Source organism: Chanodichthys erythropterus, chromosome 11 (assembly GCF_024489055.1).
Source record: "Chanodichthys erythropterus isolate Z2021 chromosome 11, ASM2448905v1, whole genome shotgun sequence".
NCBI classification, from domain to species: domain Eukaryota; kingdom Metazoa; phylum Chordata; class Actinopteri; order Cypriniformes; family Xenocyprididae; genus Chanodichthys; species Chanodichthys erythropterus.
The window spans coordinates 1,038,499-1,054,673 of NC_090231.1; the positions used below are offsets into that span (position 1 = coordinate 1,038,499).

The following is a 16,175-nucleotide window of genomic DNA, read 5'->3' on the forward strand; positions in this document are numbered from 1 at the left end:
AAATAAATGCAGCGTTGTGATCAACCTCAGCATAGGTCGATATAATAGTTCTATGATAGTTCTAGTTTTTTTTTTTAATTGTAATATTGTTTTATTTTTATTGTATTGTTGATCAAATAAATAATAAATGCAGCCTTGGTGATCGACCCCAGTACAGGCCAATATAATATAATCTATATTTCTATATATCTGTCATCTAAAGAACTAACTAAGCTTATTATCAGCCACAAAATTGTGATGCATTTCATTTTTCAGGAATCTTTGATGAACAGAAAGTCCAAAAGAACAGAAATCACTTAACATAGAATCTTTTGTATAGGGATGCACAATATATCGGCCACAATATCGGTATCAGTCGATATATGTTCATTTTTAATGTTATCGTTATCGGCCCGATAACAAAATTTGGTTGATATTTTAAAGCCGATAAATAATGGATTTTTCCTTCAGCTGAGACACTTCAGATGCGCACTGTTCACTGTGATGATTATGAAGTGCTTGAAATATGATTGAAATCAAATACAGTTAAGTACAACGCAAACGTGTCATATAGGCTACGTAATATTATAATGAGAACATTATAATTATGTGTTTGGGACATGGATTGTAATAGTGAGACTTTTGTTTTTGTAATCAGGCTCTCAAAAATTATATAAAAATTTTGATTTAGATTTATCGGCCAATATATCGGTTATCGGCTTTCAAATATAAAGAATTATCGGTTATCGGTATCGGCCAAAATTTTCATATTGGTGCATCCCTACTATTGTAACATTATAATTGTCTTTTCCGTTACTTTTGATCAATTTAATGCATCCTTGATGAATAAAAAGATTAGTTTCTTTAACATTTGAAATACCCTAAACGTTGAAATGGAATATGAATATGTATGGGCTGATGTTTTGACAATAATGAAGTGGATATGCCGTTAATTGTTGGTCAGAGTTGGGAAGTTTTTATGCTAATTTCATGTCAGATAATAGATCTCACAGCTACAGAAACATGTGATTTGTGTCTCTAATGCTCTCTGAAAGTCCTGGTGTCTCTGGAGCGGCTGCTGTGATATTCTGTGTTGATTTCCCAGCGGACTCCGTCTCATTTCACTCCGTGTCTCTCGCTCTCTGTGCAAAAACAACATTATTACGAGCTCGATCAGCCTGTCATCTCTGCTGCCAGAAACACGCTCAGACTTCATCAGACGCTGGTGTTTTTCCACATGCACTCAAAGCTTGACATTGTTCGCTATTAAATAGATGGAATCGTCTGTGTCGTTTAAAGGAACGAGAGGATGATTGGGCTTTATTTCAGCTTTGCTTTTCAAACACAAACATGACAATGCAATATCTGCAGAAAAGCTTATGTGTAAATGAGACACAGGGATGAGATCTAATACTGTACAATATTAAAACTACAGACAGAAATCACTGTGTTCCAAACCTCAATCCGTGGAACGCAAAAGAATGACAGATTAAAGGACAAAAGCACCACTAAACGATTATAAATGAAGCATCTATATCTATACATAAACTGTATATAAAACCAGTCATAAGGGTCAGTTTTTTGAAATTGAGATTTATACATCATCTGCTGAATATATAATCTTTACAATATTTGGCCGAGATACAACTATTTGAAAATCTGGAATCTGAGGGTGCAAAAAATATATATAAAATAAAAATAATCAAATATTAAGAAAATTGCCTTTAAAGTTGTCCAAATGAAGTCCTTAGCAATGCATATCCCCTCACAACAATATATTTTTTTTAATATATTTATGGGAGGAAGTTTACAAAATATCCTCATGGAACATGATCTTTACTTAATATCCTAATGATTTTTGGCATAAAAGAAAAATCAATAATTTTGCCCCATGCAATGTATTGTTGGCTATTGCTACAAATATACCTGTGTGACTTATGACTGGTTTTGTGGTCCAGGGTCACACACACACACACACACATTTCAGGATTCATGCAAATTTTTCCACACTTCACACTACTTCACACTTTTTCCAGCACTTCAAATTTGTAAATATGATCAAGTTTGAATGTTATGTTTAATGTGATGATTTGTAAAATAAAAGTTTAAAGATGTAAAGTTTAATTTAAAGTTTAATTCATGGCATAAACTTTTATTTAAAAAGACATGTATACAACTGACCATTATAACCACTAGATGGCAGCAGCGGACCACTTATTGACTCCCTAATACTGTATATGAGGAAAAGTAAGAAAAGTCTCATGTAAAACAAAAACTTTTCTTCAAATTGTGACTGAATTACCCAGAAAACTTATTTTATAATCACTGAAGCTGTCGGTCAATTCAGTACATATAATAAGAGTGGAATATTTACATTTTTCCCTATAAAATTAGGTTTTCGCATGCTGATTGTCAATAAAAGTTAATTTTATCTACATCTCAATTCAAGCTCAGTTCTTTACAATCACATTTCCGAAAAATAAACATGTAATATTATTAGTAACTGCACTTATTAATGCAAAACAATAGTAATATGACTAAATGAAATTACCTTTCTGATTTAAAACAGAAAAAAACAGTTCCACCAAATCAGGTGCTAGCGCCACCTTCTGTAGATCTCTCAGATGTTAGTCTGGAGCCCTGAAGTGTCATTAATGTTTCACATTCAAATTAAAATAAATAACACGATGCATCACAGATTTGATGCCAAACGCCGTCGGCTCTTCATGTGCGGATGAACACAGGGAACCTGAAGAGATCTGAGAACTACATTTACATGCATTCATTTAACAGACACATTTATGAGGATTTTATAAATATACTCCCAGAGTTATTACAGGAGGTTTGTTTATGGTTTATTTATGAGCTTGTGTACGAAAGAGCAGCAGGAACTTTCTCTCATATGACATTTTTGGGTGAAATTTCCTTTCAGAGCTTTATGAGACACACACACACACACACATTCTCTCTCTCTCACACACACACTCACACACAGTAATGCAGTTGAATTCAGCTCTCTCCCTCACAGACAGTCATTAGTACATGATTAGAACACAATGAACTCAACAGTCAATTAGAATTATATCCAATCACGCTTCAGAGGTTCTGTTTAATTGGGCCGTTGAGCTCAGAGGAAATAGATGGTGAAACCTTTTCTGTCTTTACACTGAAAATTGCCCATTTATTGTACTATTCTGTACAGATATGCCAGTCAGTTCCAGACTCATGCAGACGGTGAATCAGTGGAGGATTCGTGAGTTCAGATGCACTGAATCCACAGCGGTTTATTGTCCACATGTGTCTCTGATAAATGAGTGAAGCTGGGCTCAGGTTTATTCTGGTGTGTGTGGGTAAAATCAGCTCCTCCTGGTTTGCGGAGTTAATGGCTGTGTTAATTCTCTCAGATCTCAGCATGACGATCATTAAACTGAGGATGTGCTGAAAATAACAAGAAGTGTCTTAAAGAAACGGCAGATCTGACCGAACTCGTCTCTCGCTGAGCTCACGTCCCAAATTCTGCTCATGTGTTTATATTTATTTTGCTTCAGAATTGGCATGAACCGCACAAAAAAGACTTTCCTCCGGCGTCCTGCTGCGATCTGATTTGTTGACATGTAAAATAAGCATCATGTGGTCTGTGCCTCCTGTGAAGATAACGATAGATCATCTTAAAGTCCATTATCAGTTGCCGCGTCTCACATGATAACTACAAACACGATTATTTCATGTCTTTCCTCTCTTTCTATAATAGAACAGAAACCTGTGCTTGAACCTGAAGCACAAAACCTGCACGAATGATTCTTCTGCTCACCGCGTTTATTTGATCAAAAATACAGTAAAACAGTGAAATATTATTCCAGTGTAAATCAGCTGTGAATATATAGTAAAGTGTAATTTATTCCTGTGATCAAAGCTGAATTTTCAGCATCATTACTCCAAACTTAAAGGGACAGTTCACCCTAAAATGAAAATTAAGTCATCATTTACTCAACCTGGTGTTTTAAAAACTTTATTTATTTATTTTTTAAATGTCTATATAATGGCAGTGAATAGAGTTCTGGGGGTTTATGATAGGGTTTAGTGAAAAACAAACCGAAATGTAATGTATTATTCAAGGAAAATCCTGCTGTTGGTCTTTTGTGCTCAGCTGTGTTCATGAGACTCTATTAGCAAGTAAATTATGATTTAAAGCGGACCTATAATGCTCCTTTCTCAAGATGTAATATCAGTCTCTGGTGTCTCCAGAATGTGTGTGTGAAGTTTCAGCTCAAAATCCCCCAGAGATCATTTATTATAGCTGGTCAAATTTGCCTCTATTTGGGTTTGCCCCATTTTTGTGTGTGTCCCTTTAAATGCAAATGAGCTGCTGCTCCAGAAGAGGGCGGAGCTTTAACAGCTCAACAACAACAAAGCTGGAGAATCTCACGCAGCCAAAATGAGGATTGTCAGTAACGGTAAAATTTTAATTGAAGGGTCGATTAATGAAAATCTGTCCATTTCTGTGTTTAAGTGCTTTAATCATGTCCCCGGTGCATCTACCAAAGTGTCACATGATCCTTCAGAAATCATTCTAATATGCTGATTTGCTGCTCACTTATTCTTGGTGCTTGATTATTATTAATTACTATCAATGTTGAAAACAGTTTTGCTTCTTAATATTTTGTGCACACAAGCATGAATGATTCTCAGTGCACAACTTTATCATTGTGTCTGTTCATGAGCCGTCGCTGGTGCTCAGACTCTCAATAACACACCAGAACGATAACGGCACAGAGAAATTTATCGTTTTATGTTCTTTCAGAATGATTTTTCCAGCTGATGAACGATACGAACATTAACAGCCAATCAGAATCCTTCCTGCTTTACGAGCTCGAGCATTTAAAAAGACCTGAGAATGAACAGAACGATATCGTGCTCCTGTGTGACGCTGATATAGTTATAAGTGAACGGGCCTTGACAGGTGTGTGTGTGTGTGTGTGTGTGTGTGCAGGACCCAGCAGCACCTGTACGGAGGACTCGTGTCATCATCAGGGGGTGTGTCTGCAGCAGTGGGAGGGCTTCTCCTGCGACTGCACCATGACGTCCTACGGGGGCTCGTACTGCAGCGATCGTGAGTACTCACACCCTCTTCCTCATGTGTCGGAGCCAATGGCGATGTAAAATACTCGTTTATTTCTCCTGCTGTAAAGGGTCCATCGGAGGGGACGTGTTTATTCATGACGTGTGAATGGAGTCACTCTAGGGGTTAGTGTCTCTCAGTTCTGTCATGTTAGACGGAGAAGCTGGCGTGTTTGGTGCGGTTTGTTTATCATGCTCTGAGGACACGCCGCCTTCATTATCTGTTACTGCGTGTAATTTGATGTTAATTTCATCTCATCTCTTAATTGGCTGATTTATTGTGGTGATTAATTGGTTTTTCGGGCTCTCCCTGTTGGTTTCTTAGGATTAATTGGTCGCTAAGTGAAATCATTAGCATGTGACTGTGAGTGACTTCCTGTTTCCTGTAGACTCTTGCTCTGGTAATGAACGTCTCTCTGATCTGGCTTTAGCTGTAGCCCTGTTACCAGTCCGGCTTAGACCAGGATGTGTGTTTAATGCTGGCTTAGCTAGGTTAGGGTTCAATGATGATGACTAGGTTAGTTTTTAAGGTTTGTCTAGATAAGAAATGGCATATTCTAGATACTAGATGGTTGTGGATTAAAATGCACATGTTTGTGATTAACTTTTTATTCAATTTTAAAATGTACACATGAATTTTGTTGTCCATACTTGTAACAGTAACATACATGCATATTTATGATAATCAAACTACACTTCTCAGCTGGATAAAGCAAACCAGCGTCTCGCTAGTAAAGTTCTGATGGATTGCGGTGACGTACAGAAGTCATACAGTAAACACGTGTGGGTCCGTTATACTGATGTGTGAACAAACTGTGTATGAACCCTCTCGACACACTCATCTCACACTGACACATTCACATTGTTTCCACACACATTCAGGATCATATTTTTATGTTGCTGCGTTTAGTAATTCTGAATGGATCCATAGTGTTAAATTGTAAACAGTTCCAGCAATCATAACAGCTAGTGTGAAGCCAAACTCTTCTTTAAGGAGTGACATAATGAACCGGGTCTCTGGTCTCTTCGTCTGGGGTCTCATTTATAACCGTTACGTACGCACAAAACAGGCCCTGAAAGACACGTACGCCACTAAAACCTTTATCTGAAGTATTTTATACAATTTTATGGATATTTTGATATATTTATTCTAAAACCTAAAGAGGATATTGGATGATTTTTTTTATTGCACAAATAGCATTTATACAAACCCGATTCCAAAAAAGTTGGGACACTGTACAAATTGTGAATAAAAACAGAATGCAATGATGTAGAAGTTTCAAATTTCAATATTTTATTCAGAATACAACATAGATGACATATCAAATGTTTAAACTGAGAAAATGTATCATTTTAATGGAAAAATAAGTTGATTTTAAATTTCATGGCATCAACATGTTGTCCCATTCTTGTCTAATACAGGCTTCTAGTTGCTCAACTGTCTTCCTCTTTATGATGCTCCAAATGTTTTCTATGGGTGAAAGATCTGGACTGCAGGCTGGCCATTTCAGTACCCGGATCCTTCTTCTACGCAGCCATGATGTTGTAATTGATGCAGTATGTGGTCTGGCATTGTCATGTTGGAAAATGCAAGGTCTTCCCTGAAAGAGACTGGATGGGAGCATATGTTGTTCTAGAACTTGGATATACCTTTCAGCATTGATGGTGCCTTTCCAGATGTGTAAGCTGCCCATGCCACACGCCCTCATGCAACCCCATACCATCAGAGATGCAGGCTTCTGAACTGAGCGCTGATAACAACTTGGGTTGTCCTTGTCCTCTTTAGTCCGGATGACATGGCGTCCCAGTTTTCCAAAAAGAACTTCAAATTTTGATTCGTCTGACCACAGAACAGTTTTCCACTTTCCCACAGTCCATTTTAAATGAGCCTCGGCCCAGAGAAAACGCCTGCGCTTCTGGATCATGTTTAGATATGGCTTCTTTTTTGACCTATAGAGTTTTAGCCGGCAACAGCGAATGGCACGGTGGATTGTGTTCACCGACAATGTTTTCTGGAAGTATTCCTGAGCACATGTTGTGATTTCCATTACAGTAGCATTCCTGTATGTGATGCAGTGCCGTCTAAGGGCCCGAAGATCACGGGCATCCAGTATGGTTTTCCGGCCTTGACCCTTACGCACAGAGATTGTTCCAGATTCTCTGAATCTTTGGATGATATTATGCACTGTAGATGATGATAACTTCAAACTCTTTGCAGTTTTTCTCTGAGAAACTCCTTTCTGATATTGCTCCACTATTTTTGGCCGCAGCATTGGGGGAATTGGTGATCCTCTGCCCATCTTCTGAGAGACACTGTCACTCTGAAAGGCTCTTTTTATACCCAATCATGTTGCCAATTGACCTAATAAGTTGCAAATTGGTCCTCCAGCTGTTCCTTATATGTACATTTAACTTTTCCGGCCTCTTATTGCTACCTGTCCCAACTTTTTTGGAGCTCTCATGAAATCCAAAATGAGCCAATATTTGGCATGACATTTCAAAATGTCTCACTCTCAACATTTGATATGTTATCTATATTCTATTGTGAATAACATATAAGTTTATGAGATTTATAAATTATTGCATTCCTTTTTTATTCACAATTTGTACAGTGTCCCAACTTTATTGGAATCGGGTTTGTAGTCCATATCTAATATTTTCCAATGTCTTGTGCCTTTGACGGTGTTAACCGTGGTGTCACGTGGATGGGAACGTGTATGTAAATGATATGCAGATGAGGTTATGCATAGTAAAACTAGGCGTCGTAAGCTCCATATATGGTGATTTGGGGAGGAGACGGAGTGGAGATGCTCGTACGCACGATCTTCAGCTGACTGGGATTTATAAAGGGATTTGTGCGCAGGTTCTGGCGTGCACATGGTTTTATAAATCTGAATTTTCTTGTGTCTAGCTTTTATGCGTACGTACACTTTTAAGATGAAATCTACAGAAAGTTTTGTAAATGAGGCCCCTGGTGTTTGGGTTTCTGTCTGGTTCAATCTCTCTGTGTTTACTGTACAACTCGCATGTTTTCGTGTGTGTGTGTGTGTGTGTGTGTGTGTTGATGAAGATGTTTTCATGTGACGTGACACCGCTCACACTTTCTGCTCATTCGTCCTTTCACTTGTTTCTCTCCTGCGAATTCTCTCGTTCAGCTTCAGTTTGACAAACAGCCTTCAGCGTTAGTTCCTCCATGAGCTGCACCGGATCAAGGTGAAACGTGTCATGTGACAGACGCTCGTCTTCCTCTTCTGAGACAATGAGAACTTCACGAACTTGATCAAACAGACCGGACTGATGACAGAGAGTGTTTGTGTTCAGATACACACACACACACACACACACACACACACACACACACACACACACACACACACACACACACACACACACACACACACACACACACACACACACACACACACACACACACACACACACACACACACACACACACACACACACACACACACACACACACACACACACACACACACACGCACACACACACAGGGGTTTCTTTCTTTAATGTGTCAGTTTGACTGTGAATACCAAATTCAGGGCTGAAAGATTTGTGTGTTTTCTTCTGCAGCTGCAACACACACACACACACACACTAATTTACATATAAATGAGGTCATACCATATATAGGCTTCTATAAAACACTTCCTGCTGTGTTTATGTAAACCAGTATGCAGTTTGGTGATGTTTCTAACAGTAACACGCTTTATTGTTGTCATTGTTGTGTGCTTAATTCAGTTCCCCGGGCGCCACAGTAAAATGGCTGCCGCTGCTCCAGGTGTGTGTGTGTGTGTGTGTGTGTGTGTGTGTGTGTGTGTGTGTGTGTGTGTGTGTGTGTGTGTGTGTGTGTGTGTGTGTGTGTGTGCTAACTTGATGGGTTGCAGAGGACAAATTCTGAGTATGGATTACCATATTTGGCCTTCACATGTCACTTTCACTTATTTCACATTTTTAATATAATTTAAATTGTAAAAGTGTCGTGAAACTGATCAGGTAAGTTGAGACACATTCCGACCATGGCTGATGTCACTTCCTGTTCATCACCACACAGGTGACGGGTTCTGAACAGCAGCATGTGTGAGAGAGCCGTTAATGTCAGGAGTGATCATCATCAGAGACACAGACTGAGTGACGGAGGGAAACCGTAGGGGGCGTTGACCCTTCGCTAAGCCCCGCCCCCTTGCGTCTTCCTCCAGCGGCGCTCGTCTCTGTAAACGTGTGATGAGCAGAGCTGCGTCATTCTCAAACAAACCGTGTGAATGTGAGTGATTGTGTGCTTATGTTAGTCTGGAGTCACGTAGCGCTCGTCCTTGAAGCGATCAAATGAGACACAGCCGCTTACGAAGCCTGACAGAGCTGAATATTTATTCTGAGAGCCGAATTGTGTCGGCAGCTGACTCATCACAACTAATGAATCATTATTGACGTCTGGACACACTCGGTTTCAACAGTCTGTTAAATGGCACAAAGTTCTCACTTTCTTTCTCGCACGAAAGACGAAAGACATCCAATATTACCACATTAAAGTCTAAACACACAGTTTCCATGAAGTTACACCTGTTGGTCTGTGTGTGCGAAACGACAGTCTGGAGCGTCCCTCATCACGGCAGTGGAAGTTGCTCTTTCAAGAGTTTTCTCCTTTGACTTCACATTAATAAAGAGCGCAGAGAGCCGGTGCTCTGAATATCAGATGAGGATGAGGAGTCCTCGTCTCAGCGAAGGAGTTTCATTCATGAGGCGTGAAGATCGGCCTTCAGCTGACCTCACGGGAGAGAGCGAGATCTCACTGGATCATTATCTGCACAGACGGTTCAAGTGATTATGACTGGAATAAGATGTTTTATTCTTAGTTCTGTATTTTACACTTCTTGGCAATCTCTGGAAGTCTGTTTTAGTGCGAATGCAACAGAGAAGGGCAGCGATGCTCATGTGTGTGTGTATTATTTGTAAGATTCGTCAAACCCCTCAAGTTAAGAAAGCTTTAGTGATCATGTGTTTCCTGCAGGGTTTCCCTCGGTGCTCGTCGAACCCGAACCACAAACACAGCGGTCTCTTTCTCTTCATTCTGGAGACCGCTGTGTGTGTTAGCGAGCGCTAGGAACGCTTTTACTGCGTGTAATCACTCGATGAGCGGCGGTCGCCCCGTTCAGAGGCCGTGAGGGCAGATCTGGCAACCCGCGCGCGTCTGCCCTTCACATTCACTCCGGTAATTACAGCCGTGGCTGATGAGGCGTGCTTTATTTCTCTTCTGCTAACAGAGGGAAAGACACATCCCAGAGAAACGCCGCTCGCTTCAATCGCGCTCTGGTTTCCCTGCTGAAGTCCAGATGAGACCAGCTCCTGGCGCTAGCTGCAGTCATGTGGTCACTAGCTGGCTGTAATGGATCCTCTACAGTTCAGCTGCTCTAAACCTCCAAACATAGAGTGTGGCGGTAGCAACGCCAAGGTCATGGGTTCGATTCCCATTAGAGATGCACCGATCGATCGGCCAGGGATCGGAATCGGGTGATTTGCTGTATTTCCAACTCCTCTCACTCATTAGCTCATAATAAAGCTGAATTTACTGTGTAACGTGGAAAATTCAAATTTTGGATAAACAAATCAAAAGTAGGTCTAGGTCAGTACACTTAAATCACTTCATGATATGGAGTAGTGTCTGTGAATATTAAACTGTGTGAAGACATAATCCTGCATGTTCTGCGTGTCTCTGTGTGAATGAATGGCGCAGACACGCGTGTACGCTCATCACACACACTGAAGTGTTACTATACGAACACATGAACTTCATCTCCAGAGATGCTCCTTTTCATTTGAGAAAAACTATTGTCATTTCATCAAGGCAACCTGTCAAAATAAAAGTTCGGTATAACTTGTGACAGAAATATATTAGGATATAGTATAGAGTTACTATTGAACTGTATAATGTACACTCTAAAAAATGCTGGGTTAAAAACAACCCAAGTTGGGTTGAAAATGGACAAACCCAGGGTTAAATGTTTGCCTAACCTGCTGGGTAGTTTTATTTAAACCAACTATTATTTAAAAATTGCTTTATGGCTAGCTTAAAATGATCCAAAATAGTTGGGAAATTAAAAACCAGATGCAATTAGAGATAACAATAATAGACAAAAGATGAATGTTTATTAATAAGCTTTAATATTTTATTAATATAAATGTATTAATAAGCAATTTAATCAATGTTTATTGTTTAATAATTATTCATTGAACATCAATAAATGTTCATTTCCAACATACTGTGGGTTAATTTTAATTAAGCAATACAGTAATTTTTAAACAATAGTTGAGTTCAGTTAAACTACCCAGCAGGTTAGGCAAACATTTAACCCAACCGCTGGGTTTGTCCATTTTCAACCCAACTTGGGTTGTTTTTAACCCAGCATTTTTTAGAGTGTATGTCTTAATGTAAAGCTCCTAATAACAACAACAATACAATAATTATTAAAACTTTATTTTCAAAGCAATAATCACACAATTTTTCTTCCATGTTTTAACTTTAACAGTAAATGTCTGTTGTGCAGAACCTTGTTCGCCAAAAAAAAGGAAGAGTTTGTGTAAATTTAAATGAATCTTTTATGCTTTCATTTGATTGCCAGAAAGACTAAAATTCATATATAAAAAATCATAGGGACCTATTATTGTAAATAAATTAATATATATATATATTTTTTTAATTCAATTAATTAGACATGTTTTTGATTAAATCAATCAAATGGAATCCAGAAACATTAAAACGGAAAACAGAATTTGATTAACATTGAAATGGAATATGAGAAAAAATATATATAAATTTATTCTATTGCATTTATTTGTGCTGCTTATTTTTTCTTATTTTATTACTGTGGATTTTTTTTTTTTTATGAAAATAAAATTTAGCATTGCAGAAAAGCACATTTTTGTTTGTATATGCTGACAATTAGAAAAAAATGATTATCGACAGGTCACGCTTACAAACAATCAGAATCGGCCAAGAAATCTCTAGATGTGTAGCTTGAATCCAATGTAAGTTGCTTCGGATAAAAGCGTCTGCCAAGTGCATTAAAGTAAAGTCAGCTTCAGTCTCCTATAATCCAGGTTGAGCATATTTATCATTTAGTTTCCGACCATAATCATGCCATTTGTGTTTGTGCAGGGGTGTGTTTCAGACAGCTTTTAACATCACCGGTGTCAAATGGCATATTGAGACCGATCATGAGGGATTACGATGGTCTGACCCGGGGCCAGTTAAGTGCTAAATTAAGACCGTGTCTAAAGAACTAGTCTGATCAAATCAAACCTTTTTGAGTTAAAAAATGTTATGACCAATCTTGAGGGAATAAGACTAGTCACTGTTTTTATTTGTTGTTCCATTTTTCTTGCCCAGAAAACATCTTTAAATATCACATGAAATCTTTTGCCGTAACCACACTCCCTCGGTTTCACGGCTGAACTCTGCCGGTCATCTCCGTAGGGTTTTGCCCACCGCAGCTCTTAAAGAACGTGTCCGTGAGCGCTCGGAGCTTTAGAAACACATTAGTTTGAATCCAGAAGCTTGACTTGAGTCTGTAACTCTGGATCTTCTGTCCTGCCGCTCCATTAAGGGTCAGGAGTTTCCTCTCAAGAGCCGCTGACAGGAAGCTTGAGCAGGAACAGTGATCGATGCCAATCTCCCAAATGGATTTCAGGCTGCGGAGGGGCTGTGCACTATGGATTTTTACACACACACACACACACACACACACACACTCTTGGCACTGTAACAGCATCAGGCTGCTGAAATCAATCCGGAGCTGTCATCCTCACATTGATCCCGGGCCAGTTTCCATCTCGCCGTGGAGCAGGTCTGGGCTAATGGATGCCGTCGAATCCAGTCTTAATCTGCTCAGAGACTTTAAGATCTCGCATAGAGTCGGCGCTAATCTCTCCTTTGCCTTCAGCCGTTTAGATATTAAAGTGATAATTGGTTCCAGCAGGCGTGAACGAGTTCTTTAATTGTCTACAGTAACAGTCAATAAGGCATCAGATGTCAGATGAGCAGACGAGGTCATTTCCTCCTGATAACTGCTGGTGTTACTCAGTGTTTTAACTCTATCTGTATGAGCACACACTGAGAGGTGTGTGTGTGTGTGTGTGTGTGTGTTTACTATAGTATTTGAAGTGAATGTGTGAGCGCAGCGCTTCTGAACACTGTTGCAGTGAACCGACATAGAATCAACATAGATCAGATGAAAGAGGAAACGTCCACAATCCTGATCTCTTTGTTCTCACGGCATTGAGAAGGTCAGATTCATGCTGACACACACACACACACACACACACAAGCACTGAAACACTCACAAACACGCGGCTGAATCTCACAGAACATCAAGAACTTGCTGGTGTAGGAAGATTATTGGTTATGAAGTGGTCAGGTGACTATTGTGGGTGTTTAGTGTAAGCATGTAACTCCATTTCCTCCCTCAGAATAACACACCGGAGTGCCGGAGGACGAGGGAGCGAGGGATGCGTGTGGACGAGGCTGCGGCTCCTGGCTTGATTGATGGCCTCTATTGTTGACTGGCTTTTCTTGGCGCCGTGTGCAATTTCTCCTTGATGTTATTACAAATGAGAAATTACTCCAATCCATTAGCACAGGACAGTAAACGATGACCGGACGCGGCGATAAGACACACGGTCTGTCGCTCAAACTCCAGTTCTCAGGTGGAGAAGGACGTTCGTCCGAGTGAATAAAGAGCTCAGTGACGGTTTAACGGCGCTCATGATGAGGCACGGGCACTCGTCCCCAACAGTGTTTCTTTTTCAAATGTGTTATTAAAAACGACAGGGTGAAATAAAACATGCTCCTGTACAAATGATGGGAATCTTCATTAAACCCAGCAGTGCCATCTTTAATGTTAATCTCATTATTTTAATGTTTATCCACCGCAGAAACTGAAAATATTCAGTATATCTTTTGAACATTTCCAGCACATTCCAGCAAAACTGTGATCATTTGCGTCACTGTAATCATCAAATGACATTTTCATGTGGTTTGATGTCTGTTCGGAGCTCGCGGTGGCCGTGACGTCGCTCTGGGTCTGTACTGAGCTCACGGAGACGGTGAATTCTGTCTCGTGTGTTCAGAGGAAATCACATCTCAGGGAGTTTCAGCTGAGAGGATCGATGAACCGGCGCTGCAGAGCTTCATCTGAGACGCTTCAGATCCAGTGGAAGTGAACACACACACACACACACACACACACACACACACGTATCCTGCAGGCACAGGGAAAACGTTCAGAATGAAAACACAAACAAACTGCACTTGCTCTAGCGAAACATTTCTCCTCGCAGCGAACTGGAAACCAAGAAAACTCCTCAGTCTCGAGGCCGTTTAGATGATTCTGAAACACTTTTATCATTAAAGTGATTGATAAACGTCTCGTTCAAGCACTGAAGAAGCACATCTCAAACTGGTGGACTTGAGCAGAACACATTGAGCAGCTGAGGCGCCTGATATTATCAATATGAAACGTTATAAACTGCTGCTGATCAGAACGCTGTGTTGTCGTCATCACTGCAGTGCTGAACTAAACTCAGCTCCCAGAGGGTTTGATCAGCTGAGAGCGATCCTAAAGCAGCTTAAATCTGCGATTCTGCAATAATGAGGTTATTACAGTCATCTGAGCCGGATTTTCACATGACGGCTGATGAACAACAGCTTAAACTATTATGGAGACGCAAGTTACTTCTGACTGCAAAGACTGAAGGATGAAGCTGGTGGGATCACTGAGGGTCATCCAGAATCACAGTGGTCAGGATGACCTGGAGGACCAGCGCTGAATGAGAAAACCTCCGACAGATGGAGGAGGAGAAAGGTGAGGCGTCCCGAGAGCGACCTCTTCAGATCCTTAACGAGAGAGCGGACAGATATCAGATCTCATCCGTCTGTCCAGAGACTCGCACGGGTCAGGACGTCGTGTTCTCAGTGGAGGACTACTTACTGGGGCGAGATGCTTTTGTCGTCTCATTTCAGAAAAGCAGCCATCGACTCTTATTCCTTGTGAGGCATAAATGATCTTAGACATCCAACATTAGCGCATATATATTGATTTCATGGCCTTTAGTGATATTTCTCACACACGAGACAAACAAAATGAGTGAGTTTCATAACAGTCTTGGTTCAGTCATCTCCTTGAAGAGGATACTTCATTTGATTTAGAAATCCTTAGTGGTTTTTGACACCCGTCTCCCAGTGAAAATGACCATTTCTTGTTTTTCACTTAGCAACATGTGAAGATCAGATGCATCTATCAGGCTGAAAAACACTAGAACCCGTCTAAAACCAGCAGACCAGGCCGAGGCTTTAGGCTGGTTTCTACAGCAGGGTTCTTTCTGGACCGGTCTGAAGCTTTAATTGCTGATCTGGGTTCATCAGCGGAGAACAGACAGACCCGCCGAACTGAGACCGGCTCTCGGATTCTCCTCTAATTGGACTGAAATCTGATGCTGGAAGATAAACGAGTCCCAGAGAGACGAGCAAACCCAAATGTCTTTTGTACAGGACGGCGAAATGTAATTTGCGTGAGCCGTTGCATTTTAATGCCGTTTTCTGAGCATTTGGTTGGCGATGATGATGGAGTACGAGCTGTTTGTGCTCTTTTACACACACACACCAATCCCAGCGGCCGTGCCTACAGCAACCAGAAGACCAATTAGAGTAGTTTTCCTGCGTGAGCCGCTCTGGAGACGATACGAGACATGCTACAACACCTTCCCCTCTGACTCGAACGAGTGAGTGATTGATGCGTTAATAAATCAGCCTGAGAGTGTGTAAATAACCAGAGAACAATGATGTTCTTCCTCCACATCTCGCCTTTTTATGCTAAAGCATTAGTTCAGTTCAGAGTTAAAATGTCCTGATAATTTACTCTCCTCCATGTCATGCAAGATGTTCATGTCTTTCTTTCTTCAGTGGAAAAGAAATGAAGGAAAACATTCCAGGATTTTTCTCCATATAGTGGACTTCACTGGGGTTCAACGGGTTGAAGGTCCAAATGTCAGTTTCAGTGCAGCTTCA

General features: G+C 40.3%; 1 protein-coding gene across 1 annotated transcript in view; it reads left to right on the forward strand.

The window, feature by feature from the left end:
- Positions 1–14,307, forward strand: part of nrxn2b (neurexin 2b) — a 70,393-nt gene extending 56,086 nt beyond the window's left edge. The window contains exons 13-14 of the mRNA XM_067400339.1: positions 4,970–5,089; positions 14,240–14,307. Of these exons, the coding sequence (XP_067256440.1) occupies positions 4,970–5,089; positions 14,240–14,307 (188 nt within the window). The remainder of the gene's footprint in view (positions 1–4,969; positions 5,090–14,239) is intronic.
- Positions 14,308–16,175: the final 1,868 nt, after the last annotated feature.